This window comes from Schistocerca nitens, chromosome 2 (assembly GCF_023898315.1).
Source record: "Schistocerca nitens isolate TAMUIC-IGC-003100 chromosome 2, iqSchNite1.1, whole genome shotgun sequence".
Taxonomy (NCBI): domain Eukaryota; kingdom Metazoa; phylum Arthropoda; class Insecta; order Orthoptera; family Acrididae; genus Schistocerca; species Schistocerca nitens.
Window position 1 is genome coordinate 1,073,275,908 of NC_064615.1, and position 13,755 is coordinate 1,073,289,662.

Here is a 13,755-nt window from a genome sequence, read left to right on the forward strand (position 1 = left end):
AGAGCCACAGTCTGTCAAAATCGCTACCGTCATACTCGTCTGCCACCACCAACAGCTCAGGGTGAACTTGCAAAATTTTGAACAGAGCGAACAAGTATACAACAAATTTTTGTAACATAAGCGATTACTAAAGCAGGCAATGGTGCACAAAAACACACAAGGTATATCAGTTACAGGGTTAAAGAGGAATCTTTATTATTCGATTTCTGTATTCACAACAGTTCAGTTTATACTATAACAACAAATAAAATGACCGACAGCGAGGTTACTTGAGGTTAAGCACTACTTAAAAGACTGCACGTTACTTATGTTTCTGAGGTTTCAGATGATAAATATTCTTTAACCAGAGCACTAAGACCTAGTCTACCAGTATACAACAATTTCTCACTGATTTTTGGTGGATTCATATATTGCAGAACACAGTTTGAATATTACAGTTTCCTCTAACTGTAACTATAAAAACACTGTGGCGACAGACTGTCAGAGCGAAGAAGTACAACCATGATGTCTGCTGGCGCTTGATTCAATAACGAGTCAACCAAAGCAAAACATGTCTGACAATTTGCTGCCAGAAGCAAATCTTGTAAAACAAGAAAGGTGTGAAAGAAGTAGTGTTGCTTACTGTGACGCAAACAGTGTAAAATAAAGAAAGTGTGCTAAGTGAAAATTATGTGGCAATCCCTAAATATAAAATTTACGTCCCCCTCTTCCACCCCATTTCTGAAGTAGTGCAGTCTTGGGAAATGCTTGTACCTATGTATCCTTCTCCCCCTTTATTCTCTCTATTTAAAGATTGTGCAACCCCCAAAAGTACATTTAATGAGATTTGTACTTACTAGTTTACCTCTCCCAAGGCAAAAGTAGCTGAAATCGCTTGTTTGACCAGCTCCATAATATGTTTCCTCTAGTTTAAGTTTTCGTCAGTATGTATAATGACACATACCTGGCCATGAACGACTTTTCCTGGAGCTGTAGTGTGTGAAGGCAGTGCTAACGTACTGTGCAGACAGCGAAGAGAATGCTCGAAGTGCACAGGTCAGTAGCCAACAATCACCTGAGGGGGCCTCCCTTACGGGGCAACAAGGATGGACTCTTCAAGCTCTCAGAACGAGAATGCGTTTCTGCACAGGAGTGCTCTGTCATTTAGATCGAGCTCTACTTCAAACAGCTACGGTAACTGAGAAACAGATGTGCTAACACGTCTCTATAGGCAGTAGAAGGTTAGACTTTCTGTGCAGCATAGGGGCATCAGCCCTCAGGATCCCATGAAAATGTTGGCTTTTGTGATGCCAAATTGCATCCATATGGCATGCACCATTACTCACTCTTCAAACTGTTTCGACACCTAAATGTAAGTGGTCTGATCTCTCTTCACAAGATGTGAACGTGCAAATGAGACAGCTCTGTGCTTGACGAGTCACTGAATTGTTTGCTCATTTGGTGATCGTCCTTCACTATAAATTTTGTCTCACTATTCGCATAATAATATTATTTTCTGTCATCGGCATTTCTGGTACTGTGAGAGCTGAGTCTCTCCTGGCGTATGCAATGTTCAAAAAACTTACGGGAATATCGCCACGTGACGTCATCGACAACCACCGATATTTCGACAGGTGACTACCCTGTTATTTTCACGGCAGAACTTCAGCAGGTAAGTGCTGTGCAAGTGAATCTGAAAAATACGTTTATAACACCCGAGAAAATCGGCTATTGTATAACGTCATATTGGCACCGGTCGGTCTACGAAATTTAACAACACGGAAATTCTGGCGTACACTTCTAGCTATTGGGACAATGTTATTAAGGAAGCAGCTATGCCGGCCGGAGTGGCCGAGCGGTTCTAGGCGCTACAGTCTGGAACCGAGCGACCGCTACGGTCGCAGGTTCGAATCCTGCCTCGGGCATGGATGTTTGTGATTTCCTTAGGTTAGTTAGGTTTAAGTAGTTCTAAGTTCTAGGGGACTGATGACCGCAGCAGTTAAGTCCCATAGTGCTCGAAGCCATTTTAACCATTTGAAGCAGCTGAAAGTAGATTAACAAGTAATCTTGTAAATAGAGATGGCGGTTTTTGCTTCAGTTCTGTGTGGAATCCTGATCTCTCCCTCGCCAAAAAATAGGTCAGAGTTAATGCTACCCCACCTGTTGTTTAGTAATTTTCACTGTAGATAACTTCTAGCTTAGGCCAACTTTTGTTGTGTGGTGGTGTTAGTGTTTACAGTGTATGTGTGTGTGTGAGTGTGTGTTCTATCTTTCCGGAACTGGTCTGCAAATCGAGGTTTTAAATTCACTTACACAGCACTTATTGCAGCTGCTTTTCCTGAAAATGACAAGTATGTTACCTGTTGAAACGTAAGACTATCTACGGTTGTTGACATCACCCGGCTGCAATCCCAAAAGTTATTAGAACATTCCTGACAATGTTCATCGGACTACAAGTTGGGGGAAATATTCGCTTTCTATTTATAATCTATATCTCACTTCGGTACAGCAATGCTGAGACGGCAACACCCTTATCACATTTTAAACTAGTTTGTGACTTATCTTATTTTGTATGTATTTTCTTTTGTATGTCTTTATCTTCAAGGACGTTGCAGTCGATACAATTAACATGTTTCACTTATTGTGATATTATTGACGACAATTTTATCTCCAGCAGGATTTTCCTCTCTGAAAATAACTGTTTTTGTTATTAAGTCAATTATTATTATTTGCGATACAAGTAAATCTTCACGTATTGTAATCATCGATGGATAGCCATCTAGTTGAAAAAAGTTATTTCAGGGCTGAGAAGCCAGTCAGTATTAAATACGAGTACATCAGGTCACTTGAACTCCAACGAAAAAATTTCTGAGGTTGTACAAGGATATTTTCTGAGTTGTTTGGTATAAGGGATCCATGGTGTCCTGTGGCTCATTACAGAGTAGTAATGCACTTTAATCGGTTTTTCACTAAAACTATCTTGGTTTCCGCGAAATACTGTAGTTGCACAAAGGTGTAAAATCTATAATACGCACTCACCAAAACATATAGTAAAAGAACACAGGGGGATGTAACAACGCTCAGGTAAAGGAAAAATTACTGTGAGGGGGTTTTGTGGCTGCGGGAACAACTACCCTACCGTGGTTGTGCCGCTCTTCCGCTACATTCAGTGAACCCAAACACTAGGTGCATATCGGTCAATACTTCATCAGTAAACCCATTCATACAGCTGTGTAACACTGTTAACGCGCAACTAATACGTTTTCGCCTTTCGGCAGATGTTTTCAGTGTAATGAAATAAAACCTAATAACAGAGAGTAAAATACCAAAAGAAGTCCAATTGCTATGTAACGAGCCACCGCCGACAACGAAACCCTCGTATCAAGAAACAATGAAAAGATCTCAGAATAACCTGCGACGTTTTGACGATGGAGTTCTGTATCACTCTCTAGAATCGCATTTGCATAATTTATCGTCATTGTATTGTGTACAGGGTGTAAAGTATATACATGCAGATATTTTATAAGCGGTATCAGAGTGTTGGCTGTTCTTCCTGTGCATCGAACAGAATTCTCACAAACACGTCACAAACGTTGCGACTTAATGTTTTCTACATGGTCGCAACTGCACCAGTAAATAGACTACACTTGTCGGTATAGCCAACCAATTTGGGTCCACGTGTACGCAATTCAGTACCTGACCTGCTGGGAAAATAAGCATTAATCAATAAAAATTCTTCCAATCCATCTGTGGCATGAATCAGCAAACCAGTGTTTAATAGTATTAGTTGAAAAAAGTCTTCCTTGCGATTTTAGTTTTTTTTAATTTATCAACTACGCGTTTCACCTTATTTAGGCATCTTCAGGATGATCTTAATTTGGTATTTCTTAGGACGATCCTTTAGAGAGAGTAGCTAAAGGGCATCATCGAGAACATCAGGCCAACATCGCCTTCGTTAACAGTAAATACTTTCTAGATGGACGTGAGTGACTTCAAGAACTGCATAACGCGTACACGTTCACAGGAGCAAATAATAGAATAAGATGGGGCTTACGTAGTTAGCATAATACACCACAGCGTCGTGTGCTAGTACTGACTCCTCTAAGGGATCGTCCTAAGAAATACCAAATTAATATCAGAAGATGCCTAAATAAGCTGAAAAGCGTAGTTGATAAATAAAAATCTAAAATCGCAACCAAGACTGTTTTCAACTAATACCATTAATGAATAGCTTGCCCCTTCCACATATACTTGGAAGTACTAACTAACCCAAAAACATACCACTCCTAAGATCTATAATTATTGGTCTGCACTTCAAGTAAATACTGATGTAATGTTTGTTCAATATAGAGTTATCAGTCACCAATAAAAATATCTGCACTTATACCCATTACATGCCTCTATATTAAATAATTTTGTGACCAAATTACATCTCCTTCTCACTCCGTTGTAGCATAGGATTTTTGTGTCTGTATGTTTTCTATAAACTTTTGTACTATCATAAACATTTATCGACAAACTGAGATGCTGAGGTTACCTTCTGTGTTTCAGCATATCACTTCCAAAAATATTGCGATAATACACGACAAACAAAGAGACGTCATTCACCAGTTCTTCAAATGTTACAAAATTTTGATTTATTGTTCACCTTGTGTACTTAATGCATACATGGTCATTCATCTGCTCCTACCGATGTCGTTTTATGCATCCCGCAATGTTATATCTGGCCATCAAAAACCATTCCACATTCTCTCTCTCTCTCGCTACGCGCAAGTTTTTTTCCTACAGAAAAAATAAACGGGATCTTTTTGTGGGTAATTTAATGAAGCTAGATTTTGTACTGGGTTACATTTTCGCTGGACGCTAGGATTTTAGTACTACTCAAGAAAACCATAAAAAAGTAACCTACATACGCACCTTCGACTACACGATCATCCCTCACCAGTAAGGATTCTTAGTACGTTGTTCGTGGCACTCCCTGCTACCACTGTACAAAAATTTTCGACCAGGCGAATTATTCCTATATTTGAACTTTTTTGTCCTCCTCGATAGCTAAGTGGTCAGAGCGGCGGCCCGTCACGCCGAGGGGCCCGGGTTCGATTCCTGGCTGGGTCGGAGATTTTCTCCGCTCAGGAACTGGGTGTTGTGTTGTCTTCATTATCATTTCATCATCACCAGTGGAAGGCAACGGGAAACCACCACTGGAATCACTTCCCTAGACGCTCATGCGGTGGACCTCTATGACGAGGCTTCCCCCATGACCTGCCGTAAGCCAGAACACAAAGTTAAAAAACAGAAGTTTGACCTTTTTTGGTCTCAACTGATTAGGCTATTGCACCTCCAGCATATTGGGCTATTTCTTTAACAATATTAATTTAAACGTACCAGTAAGTGTAATGAAAAGAACAACGACTTTTGTAGATTTACGCTAAATCGAATTACTGTAGCAATTCGATCAAAACGTAACCATTACTAGCACAGTATTTTCGAAGTCAGAACGTCTGACAAATACAACGATGAAATAGGTATTTTTCTACTGTTAAAAATATACACAAAAGTCAATTTTACAGTTTGTAAGTGCACGACTAAGCCTGTGGCGTAATAAGGGCAGTTAGTGAAGACCAAATAAGTTCGAATGTGGGAAATAATTCAAGCAGTAGAAAATTTTTGCAAAGCGGTAGGAGGGAGTTCCATGAGCAACACACTATAAATCCTGACCGGTAGCGGCTGAATGTGGGAGCAGGAGTGCGTATGATGGTCACTTTCGTACGTTGTCGCTTGTAGCGAAAGCGTATCCCAGTAGAAAATTTAATAATTACATAAAATTTCCTACAAAGACGCCCAGTTCATTTTTTCTGTAGTCTTAACAGCTTCCGCGTAGTGAGCCAGAGGATACAAAAATCTGACGCGTGGTTCTTGACGGCGAGATATAACACTGCGGGTTGCATAGAAATGACATCGGTAGGGGCAGCTGAATCACGCTGTGCAGTTACAGCAGTTGTCACATTACGCTCCGATAAACTGTTTCTTAAAGTTTTCTGTAGCTATGTTCTATTAATTTAAAGTGATTGTTAGAGTCTCTTTTCGTTTTCTAGCCTCGCCGCTTACATCCCACCACACGACCCCGAATACGCGATGTACTTCGGCAGCAAGACGGCTGTCAAGGTGCTGCTTGATGGACTGAGGAGAGACTTGCTCGCCCGGAACAGCCGCATACGTGTTGGAGTAAGTCCTCAAACCACCCTTCAGATCACAAGCTGAAAGGAGAAAGGAGCCCCTCTGGCTCTAGTCTCATTTTCGTGGCCACACGTGTTTACCTGCGAGGTTCATTACTCTCTCAGCTACTGGTATTACTGCCCCTATGCGTTTATTTCCATTTTCTTCCGAAGAGAGGTATAACAATCGTATTCCTCCATTCAGCAGGAATTTTCCTCTGTAGTCAACATCGTATTATTCAGTAACGTACCACCATGTTTTACAAGGTGAGTGAAAGAAAACTGGCCAGAAAGATATTTTTTATAAGGCTGATGTAGAATTGATCCATGTTAATGGATTGGAGAATTTCCCATCACAGAAAACGCTGGAAACCGTGATTTCGATACACCAGGTAACATGCCTGCACTTACGCATCTACCTGTTCGCTCTGTCCCGAGAACTAGGCTGTGCCAGCACGTTTAACCACAGAACACTAAAGGAGGGGAAAAATATTACATTGTTACTAAAGGATCGTCAGTTTTACTACTCGATATTTTATTCAAAGGAAGTCGTAATTTATGGTTTGTGCCACAGTTAATGGCAACTATACCCCTAACACAAAAAAACGACACGCCACTTGTCCAAATTGGTCGCAAACTGAATAAGTGGAATAGAGAAATCGCACCTTAACGCGGTCCGGACGGCCCTGAGTTCAAATCCTGAGATTTCTGTCACTCTGCAAGCTCGCGGGCGAGGATTGCTCGCGTCGACCACCATACACGTTTCTGAAAACAGGAAAACATGAGCGGCAGACACACTGTAGTATATACAAGTTACACACACACACACACACACACACACACACACACACACATATATATATATATATATATATATATATATATATATATATATATATATATATATATATATATTACAAGTTAACCAATCAACAGAATTAAGGAGTTTAATTTCCTTTGATCAAAAAAAATTTATATGTATAAATACTACGTGAAAAGATGTGCCAGTCCACATCCAATGACTTAACGTTATCTGTCTTTGCTGAATAGCTGACACCACAAAAATCAAACGTGCAGTACCTAACGTGACAATCAACCTTCAGATAGGTATTTGAAATTCCCATAGGAAACTAATGTCACATTAATATGCACAAGAAATTATTAAGAAACAACCACTACCACTAATTCGTAAAACCAGAAAATTCTAAATCTATAACTAAATTAAGAAATGACGCTCAAGTGAACCATCTACCTTCAGCGTGCCACTAAGCACCAAATCCAAACTTACCAGTGCGAGGCGCTATTCCTAGCCGCTTTAGTAACACAATTTCGTGGCTGCTCCAGAACGTAACTCGCCTCGCCACCACTGCAGTGAATGTTTTGCTGGCCACTAGCACGAGCAACTGCAACAGTCAACAGTCCTTGAGTACGCAGTAGTATTCACTATATATAGAAGGAGCCACCCACCACGAAAGCATGGCGATTAATTTTTTCTTCTTCATGTGAAATTCACACGCCATCCACCCACATAGCTCTCGAGGTATTAGCAAATCCCGGTCGCCACTGGCCAGCCGTGTCAATACAACTTGAATGTTTCCGGCAGCGGCCCATGCTTCTTCGTTGCTCCAACCCAACTGGTCTTCACGGCTTACGGCCGTGCCACGTGACACGGTGTCGCCAACTCCCCACAACGACAACATCGAAAGCACGCCACGTCAGACTGACTCGGCTGATGCGCGGACCCACTCTACCCGACTTGGGCACGCGCGCCACCATAAAAATCATGCATCAAAGGCGCAAAGAGACCAAGGCACAGGGACAACGATTAAAGATGGAAGTAAGAATCGATATCGTCTGGCGCCAGAAACCCACCGGCTCACCGATATTCATACAGTTATCGATGGAAAAAAACAAAACTGGAACTCTGACGGCGTGGTGTTGCAGCGCAATTTCACTGCGCAGCTGGCAAGGGTAGTGAACAGGAGACATATCGATACCAGGACGTAAAATCTTCACGAATTTCCTTCCGTGTCTCAGCTGGACAGACGCGTGGACAATACATGCAGACGTCCAGGTGTCAGAATTTGAGAGAGGACGTTGCAGTAATCGGCGAAGCTCTCGACATTTGAATAGGAGCATTGTGACTATTTGACGAATGTGAATCAGGGCCAAACACAGTATTAAGAAGAAAGCGGTCGACGTAGAGAGACGACTGAACGAGGGGACCGAGCAATCGTCAGAAAGGTATTCAGAGTCCCGGATTCATCACTATCATCTATCCGACGTGCAACTGGTGCTTAAGTGACCACGAGGACCATTAATAGGCGGCTCACAGAAAGGACATTGAGCTCACGGCGCCCCTTCCGCCAGCCATTTTTAACCTCTGTACATCAACAAGCCCGTTTGCAGTGCTGTCGGGCGCATTCGACCTGGAATCTCATTGATTGGAGCGCAGTTTGTCTTCATTGGTGAGTCTCACTTCGAAATGAGCCCCTATGACCAGCGAAGGGATACCAATCGGTCGCCCGCCAAGAGTCCCGACAATCAGGCCTGATATAGTCTAAGGTGTCATTTCATACCATAGCACGACCCCTTTGGTTGTCATCCACTGCATCCTTTCAGCACAGCGGTACGTCGGCAATATTCTAAGCCCCGTTTTGTTGCCCTTCATGGGGAGCCATCCTGGGCTTGCATTTCGGCAAGATAATGCCCGGCCGCACACGGGAGAGTTTCTGCTGTTTTCTTCGTGCTTTCCAAACATTACGTTGGCCAGTAAGTTCGCCGGATATCTGTTCAATTGAGAACGTTAGGAGAATTATGCCTAGGGCCCGCCAACTATCTCGGGATTTTCACGATCCAGCTTGCCAATTGGACAGAATTTGGCACAATATCCCTGAGAAGGACATCCACCAACTGTATCAATCACTGCCAAGCCGAGCAGCTGCTTGAACAAGGATCAAAGGTGATTAACGCGTTACTGGCTTGCTGGATTTGTGAAGCTCTCTCTCTTGAATAAATCATCCAATTTTTCTGAAATTGTAATCATTTATGTGTCTTACATGTACATCGCATCTACCGTGTTTCGTCCCATTCCTTCGTGGTACGTCTTTTTTTTTTTTTTTTCCTTGCAGTGTGAGGTCTCCAGTGGTATTTCACGTACAAAATAAGTACAGAACGTCTTTTTTTACACCCTATGCTGACTGTGGTGTCACCGCCAGACACCACACTTGCTAGGTGGTAGCTTAAATCGGCCGCGGTCCATTAGTACATGTCGGACTCGCGTGTCGCCACTGACAGTGATCGCAGACCGAGCGCCACCACACGGCAGGTCTCGAGAGACGTACTAGCACTCGCCCAGTTGTACGGACGACATTGCTAGCGACTACACGTACGAAGCCTTTCTCTCATTTGCCGAGAGACAGTTAGAATAGCCTTCAGCTAAGTTAATGGCTACGACCTAGCAAGGCGCCATTAACCAGTTGTAACGTTGCATGTACCTCAAGATAGAGTCTCACTTGTATCATCCAGAATGCTGTATACCAAAGGACAATATAAAAGTTAAGTGTTCTAGTAGCTACGTTCTTTTCTTTATCACATTCATTACGAATCCTGTTCCAGACTTAACGCCAGACGGCGTGAGTTGACGCGTGCCCTTTCGGCTACTTCACTGTGGACTGGCTGCCTTAACAGTCCACTACACTGACAATGGAGTTTATAATGCTAAAATTTGCCAAAACCCTAAGAGAATTTAATCTAAAATAAATAAGAAGAAAACAAAAACTATGGTAGTAGGGAAGACAAATGAAAATGGTTGTTAATATTAAACTTGAAGATGATGTTCAGGGGTAGGTTGAGAACTTCTGTTATTTGGGGAGCACAATCACCGACGACAATAAATGTATCACAGATATAAAGAGAAGAATAGCTTGGCAAAGCAAGCTTTCCAAAATAAAGGGAATTTACTAACAGACAACTATATAAGCCTAGAAAGTAGAAAAAAGTTTGCGAAAACTTTTGTCTGGAATGTCTTAACTTACGGATGTGAAGCGTGGTCTCTGGTAAAGGCAGAGAAAAAGAGACTGGAAGTAATGTAAATGTGGATATGGAGAAGAATGATGAAAACAAGCTGGGTAGATAGAAAAAGTAATGAACAGGTCTTAAGAGAAGTGACTGAGAACAGAACGCTGCTAAATTATATAAGAAGAAGAAAATCAAAAATGATAGGGCACACGATGAGACACAACCAGTTCCTAAAGAATGTATTTGAAGGAAACGTTTTAGCGAAAAAAACCAACAGGCAGGCCAAGAGCAGCGTATTTTAATAACATCAAAGAAGATATGGGGATAAAATCGTATGAAGAACTGAAGAGGATGACAATGGAGAGAGGGACGTGGCTAAATCGACAGGGCATAGCCTTTAGTTTATGAAGATGATCATGTTGACAACACCAGATTGGCGGGAACCGCGAACAGGTACCGGCTGGAATCGTAAATTTTATGAAGGTTCAGTAATCTAGTCTCCAGTTGAATGCAACAGAAAATTGTGCTGAGAACAAATCAGCGCGTGCTCATCGTCGAGTGTTATGCGAGGCACAATTCAGGGGAAACGAGTGTAGCACTTTTTGTGCTAGAGTTGAAGACTGGACGTGTTTGCACAGAGATTTAGCAAGACCTGTAATGCAGAACTTAACGGATTAATGACGCGGAACAGGTCCCGTAGTGAATAAAAACTATCTGAAAAGCGTTCGAACATCGGAAAACATTGTTCTAGGCTCTTCTTCACTCGAAAAAGTCTCATGAAATGTGGATGCTGTCTATCTATGCAAGCGGGAATTAAGAGATCGTCTTGTAGAAACATTATCAAAAAGGATCTGCATTAGTATCCCTACAAATGTACTGTTGTGGATGATTTAAATAGTTCAGACGAAACGCAACGTGGTGTTGAGTTCTCCTCAGTTTTTAATTTCCTCAGATGAGGCTGCTTTATAGCCCAAGGATGAGACATGGAAATCCTCTTGCAAATTGCGCTGTCTGTAGTGTGTTCACCCTAAGAGAGATGAAAAATAAAATATTTGTTGCTACGAAGTCATGTTCTATCTACACTCAAAACCTACATTGGGTGTGTTCTGGCGTTAAGCACAAGAGCCGGAACGAAGATGATGAACGCGAGAACAGAGAAATGTTCAAATGTGTGTGAAATCTTATGGGACTTAACTGCTAAGGTCATCAGTCCCTAAGCTCACGCACTACTTAACCTAAATTATCCTAAGGACAAACACACACACCCATGCCCGAGGGAGGACTCGAGCCTCCGACGGGACCAGCCGCGAGAACAGAGAAGGCGGTGAGGAAGCGTCAGCCAATGGTGCGCGGGATTGGACCGCGCCGCGCCAAGAGCGATATCTGGAAGAAGTGAATATAAGTGCCGGTCCTGGTAGCCTCGGTTTCTCAGAGATCGCCCCAGTCTGCAATGGACACTAGTGCTACGCTAGCAATTTTCGTGATCCGTATCAACTGCTTACTAGGACTTTGTGTATAGCAAGAACTTGACTGTTTTCATGTCACCTCTCGCTAGCGACATTTGCTGTAATCAAAGTTATGTATTCCCAATTGCTTTATAGAAATAAAACTGTTAATGTTATTTGTTTGAATTGTTGTATAGCATTCCGAGAGCGCAGCATCCCTTAGGCATCCAATTAGCGACGAGTGGGCAAGACCCCAGAGGGTGTACAACAGCTGTTTCGTGCGGTGGTGCGAACTGAGTTGTATGAGATTCCTCTGGCTGTTTCTTGCTATTCAGTATATTTCCATGGCAGAAGAAAGGCGAAGGAGAGGCGTCCGAGGACACAAGCTGTGCAAGATATTTACGTCGGCAGGACATTGCACTGAGAGGGCCGGCTCGTGAATATTGCGCTAATGTTGGGGAATACTTCGAACGAGAGAAAGACGGTGGTGGGCACTTGCTGCCTCCTACTGCAGCTATAGACAGAACCGTGGGCACATTAAAAATTTAGAAAAGCACTGTTCTGAGAATAGTGAAGAGAAGCTACGAAGTAGAAAAAAATGAAGCTGGACCGTCTAATCTAAGCACTCCAGGAAAGATTAAATAATTCGAGAAGTGTGGGACTTAAATCGACGATTTTCGGGGATATCCAGTACGAAGTCGTGTTTACGATTATTGTTCAAGGATAATCCAACTCTCGATAAACTGAAGGCTTCTGCAAGCGGCGACTGTTGTGAGAGCGGGAGTACAGATGCTTCTCTGCCAGGAGTCAGTCTCCCAATTCGCTCCTTTCCACTTTTCCTTGGAATGATGGCGGTGGCTTGTCGTCGCCGGTAGGCACAGTGGAATAATATTCAGAACTACACTAGTGGCCATTAAAATTGCTACACCACGAAGATGACGTGCTACAGACGCGAAATTTAACCGACAGGAAGAAGATGCTGTGATATGCAAATGATTAGCTTTTCAGAGCATTCACACAAGGTTGGCGCCGGTGGCGACACCTACAACGTGCTGACATGAGGAAAGTTTCCAACCGATTTCTCATACACAAACAGCAGTTGACTGACGTTGCCTGGTGAAACGTTGTTGTGATGCCTCGTGTAAGGAGGGGAAATGCGTACCATCACATTTCCGACTTTGATAAAGGTCGGATTGTAGCCTATCCCGACTGCGGTTTATCGTATCGAGACATTGCTGCTCGCGTTTGTCGAGATCCAATGACTGTTAGCAGAATCTGTAATCGGTGGGATCAGGAGAGTAATACGGAACGCCGTGCTGGATTCCAACGGCCTCGTATCACTAGCAGTCGAGATGACAGGCATCTTATCCGCATGGCTGAAACGGATCGTGCACCCACGTCTCGATCCCAGAGTCAACAGATGGGGACGTTTGCAAGACGACAACCATCTGCACGAACAGTTCGACAGGAGCGCCTGCGATGGTGTACTCAACGACGAACCTGGGTGCACGAATGGCAAAACGTCATTTTCTCTGATGAATCCAGGTTCTGTTTACAGGATCACGATGGTCGTATCCGTGTTTGGCGACATCGCGGTGAACGCACATTGGAAGCGTTTATTCGTCATCGCCATACTGGCGTATCACCCGGTATTGGGTGCCATTGGTTACACGTCTCGGTCACCACTTGTTCTCATTGACGGCACTCTGAATAGTGGACGTTACATTTCAGATGTGTTACGACCCGTGCCTCCACCCATCGTTCAATCCCTGCGTAACCCTACATTTCAGCAGGATAACGCACGACCGCATGTTGCAGGTCCTGTACGGGCCTTTCTGGATACAGAAAATGTTCGACTGCTGCCCTGGCCAGCACATTCTCCAGATCTCTCACCAACTGAAACGTCTGGTCAATGGTGGCCGTGCAGGCCGCGGTGGTCTCGCGGTTCTCGGCGCGCAGTCCGGAACCGCGCGACTGCTACGGTCGCAGGTTCGAATCCTGCCTCGGGCATGGATGTGTGTGATGTCCTTAGGTTAGTTAGGTTTAAGTAGTTCTAAGTTCTAAGGGACTGATGACCACAGCTGTTAAGTCCCATA

General features: G+C 43.2%; 1 protein-coding gene across 1 annotated transcript in view; it reads left to right on the plus strand.

The window, feature by feature from the left end:
* LOC126237463 (dehydrogenase/reductase SDR family member 11-like) overlaps positions 1 to 13,755 on the plus strand; it is a 119,789-nt gene that overhangs the window by 56,997 nt on the left and 49,037 nt on the right. The window contains exon 4 of the mRNA XM_049947601.1: positions 6,075 to 6,204. Coding sequence (XP_049803558.1) covers positions 6,075 to 6,204 — 130 coding nt within the window. The remainder of the gene's footprint in view (positions 1 to 6,074; positions 6,205 to 13,755) is intronic.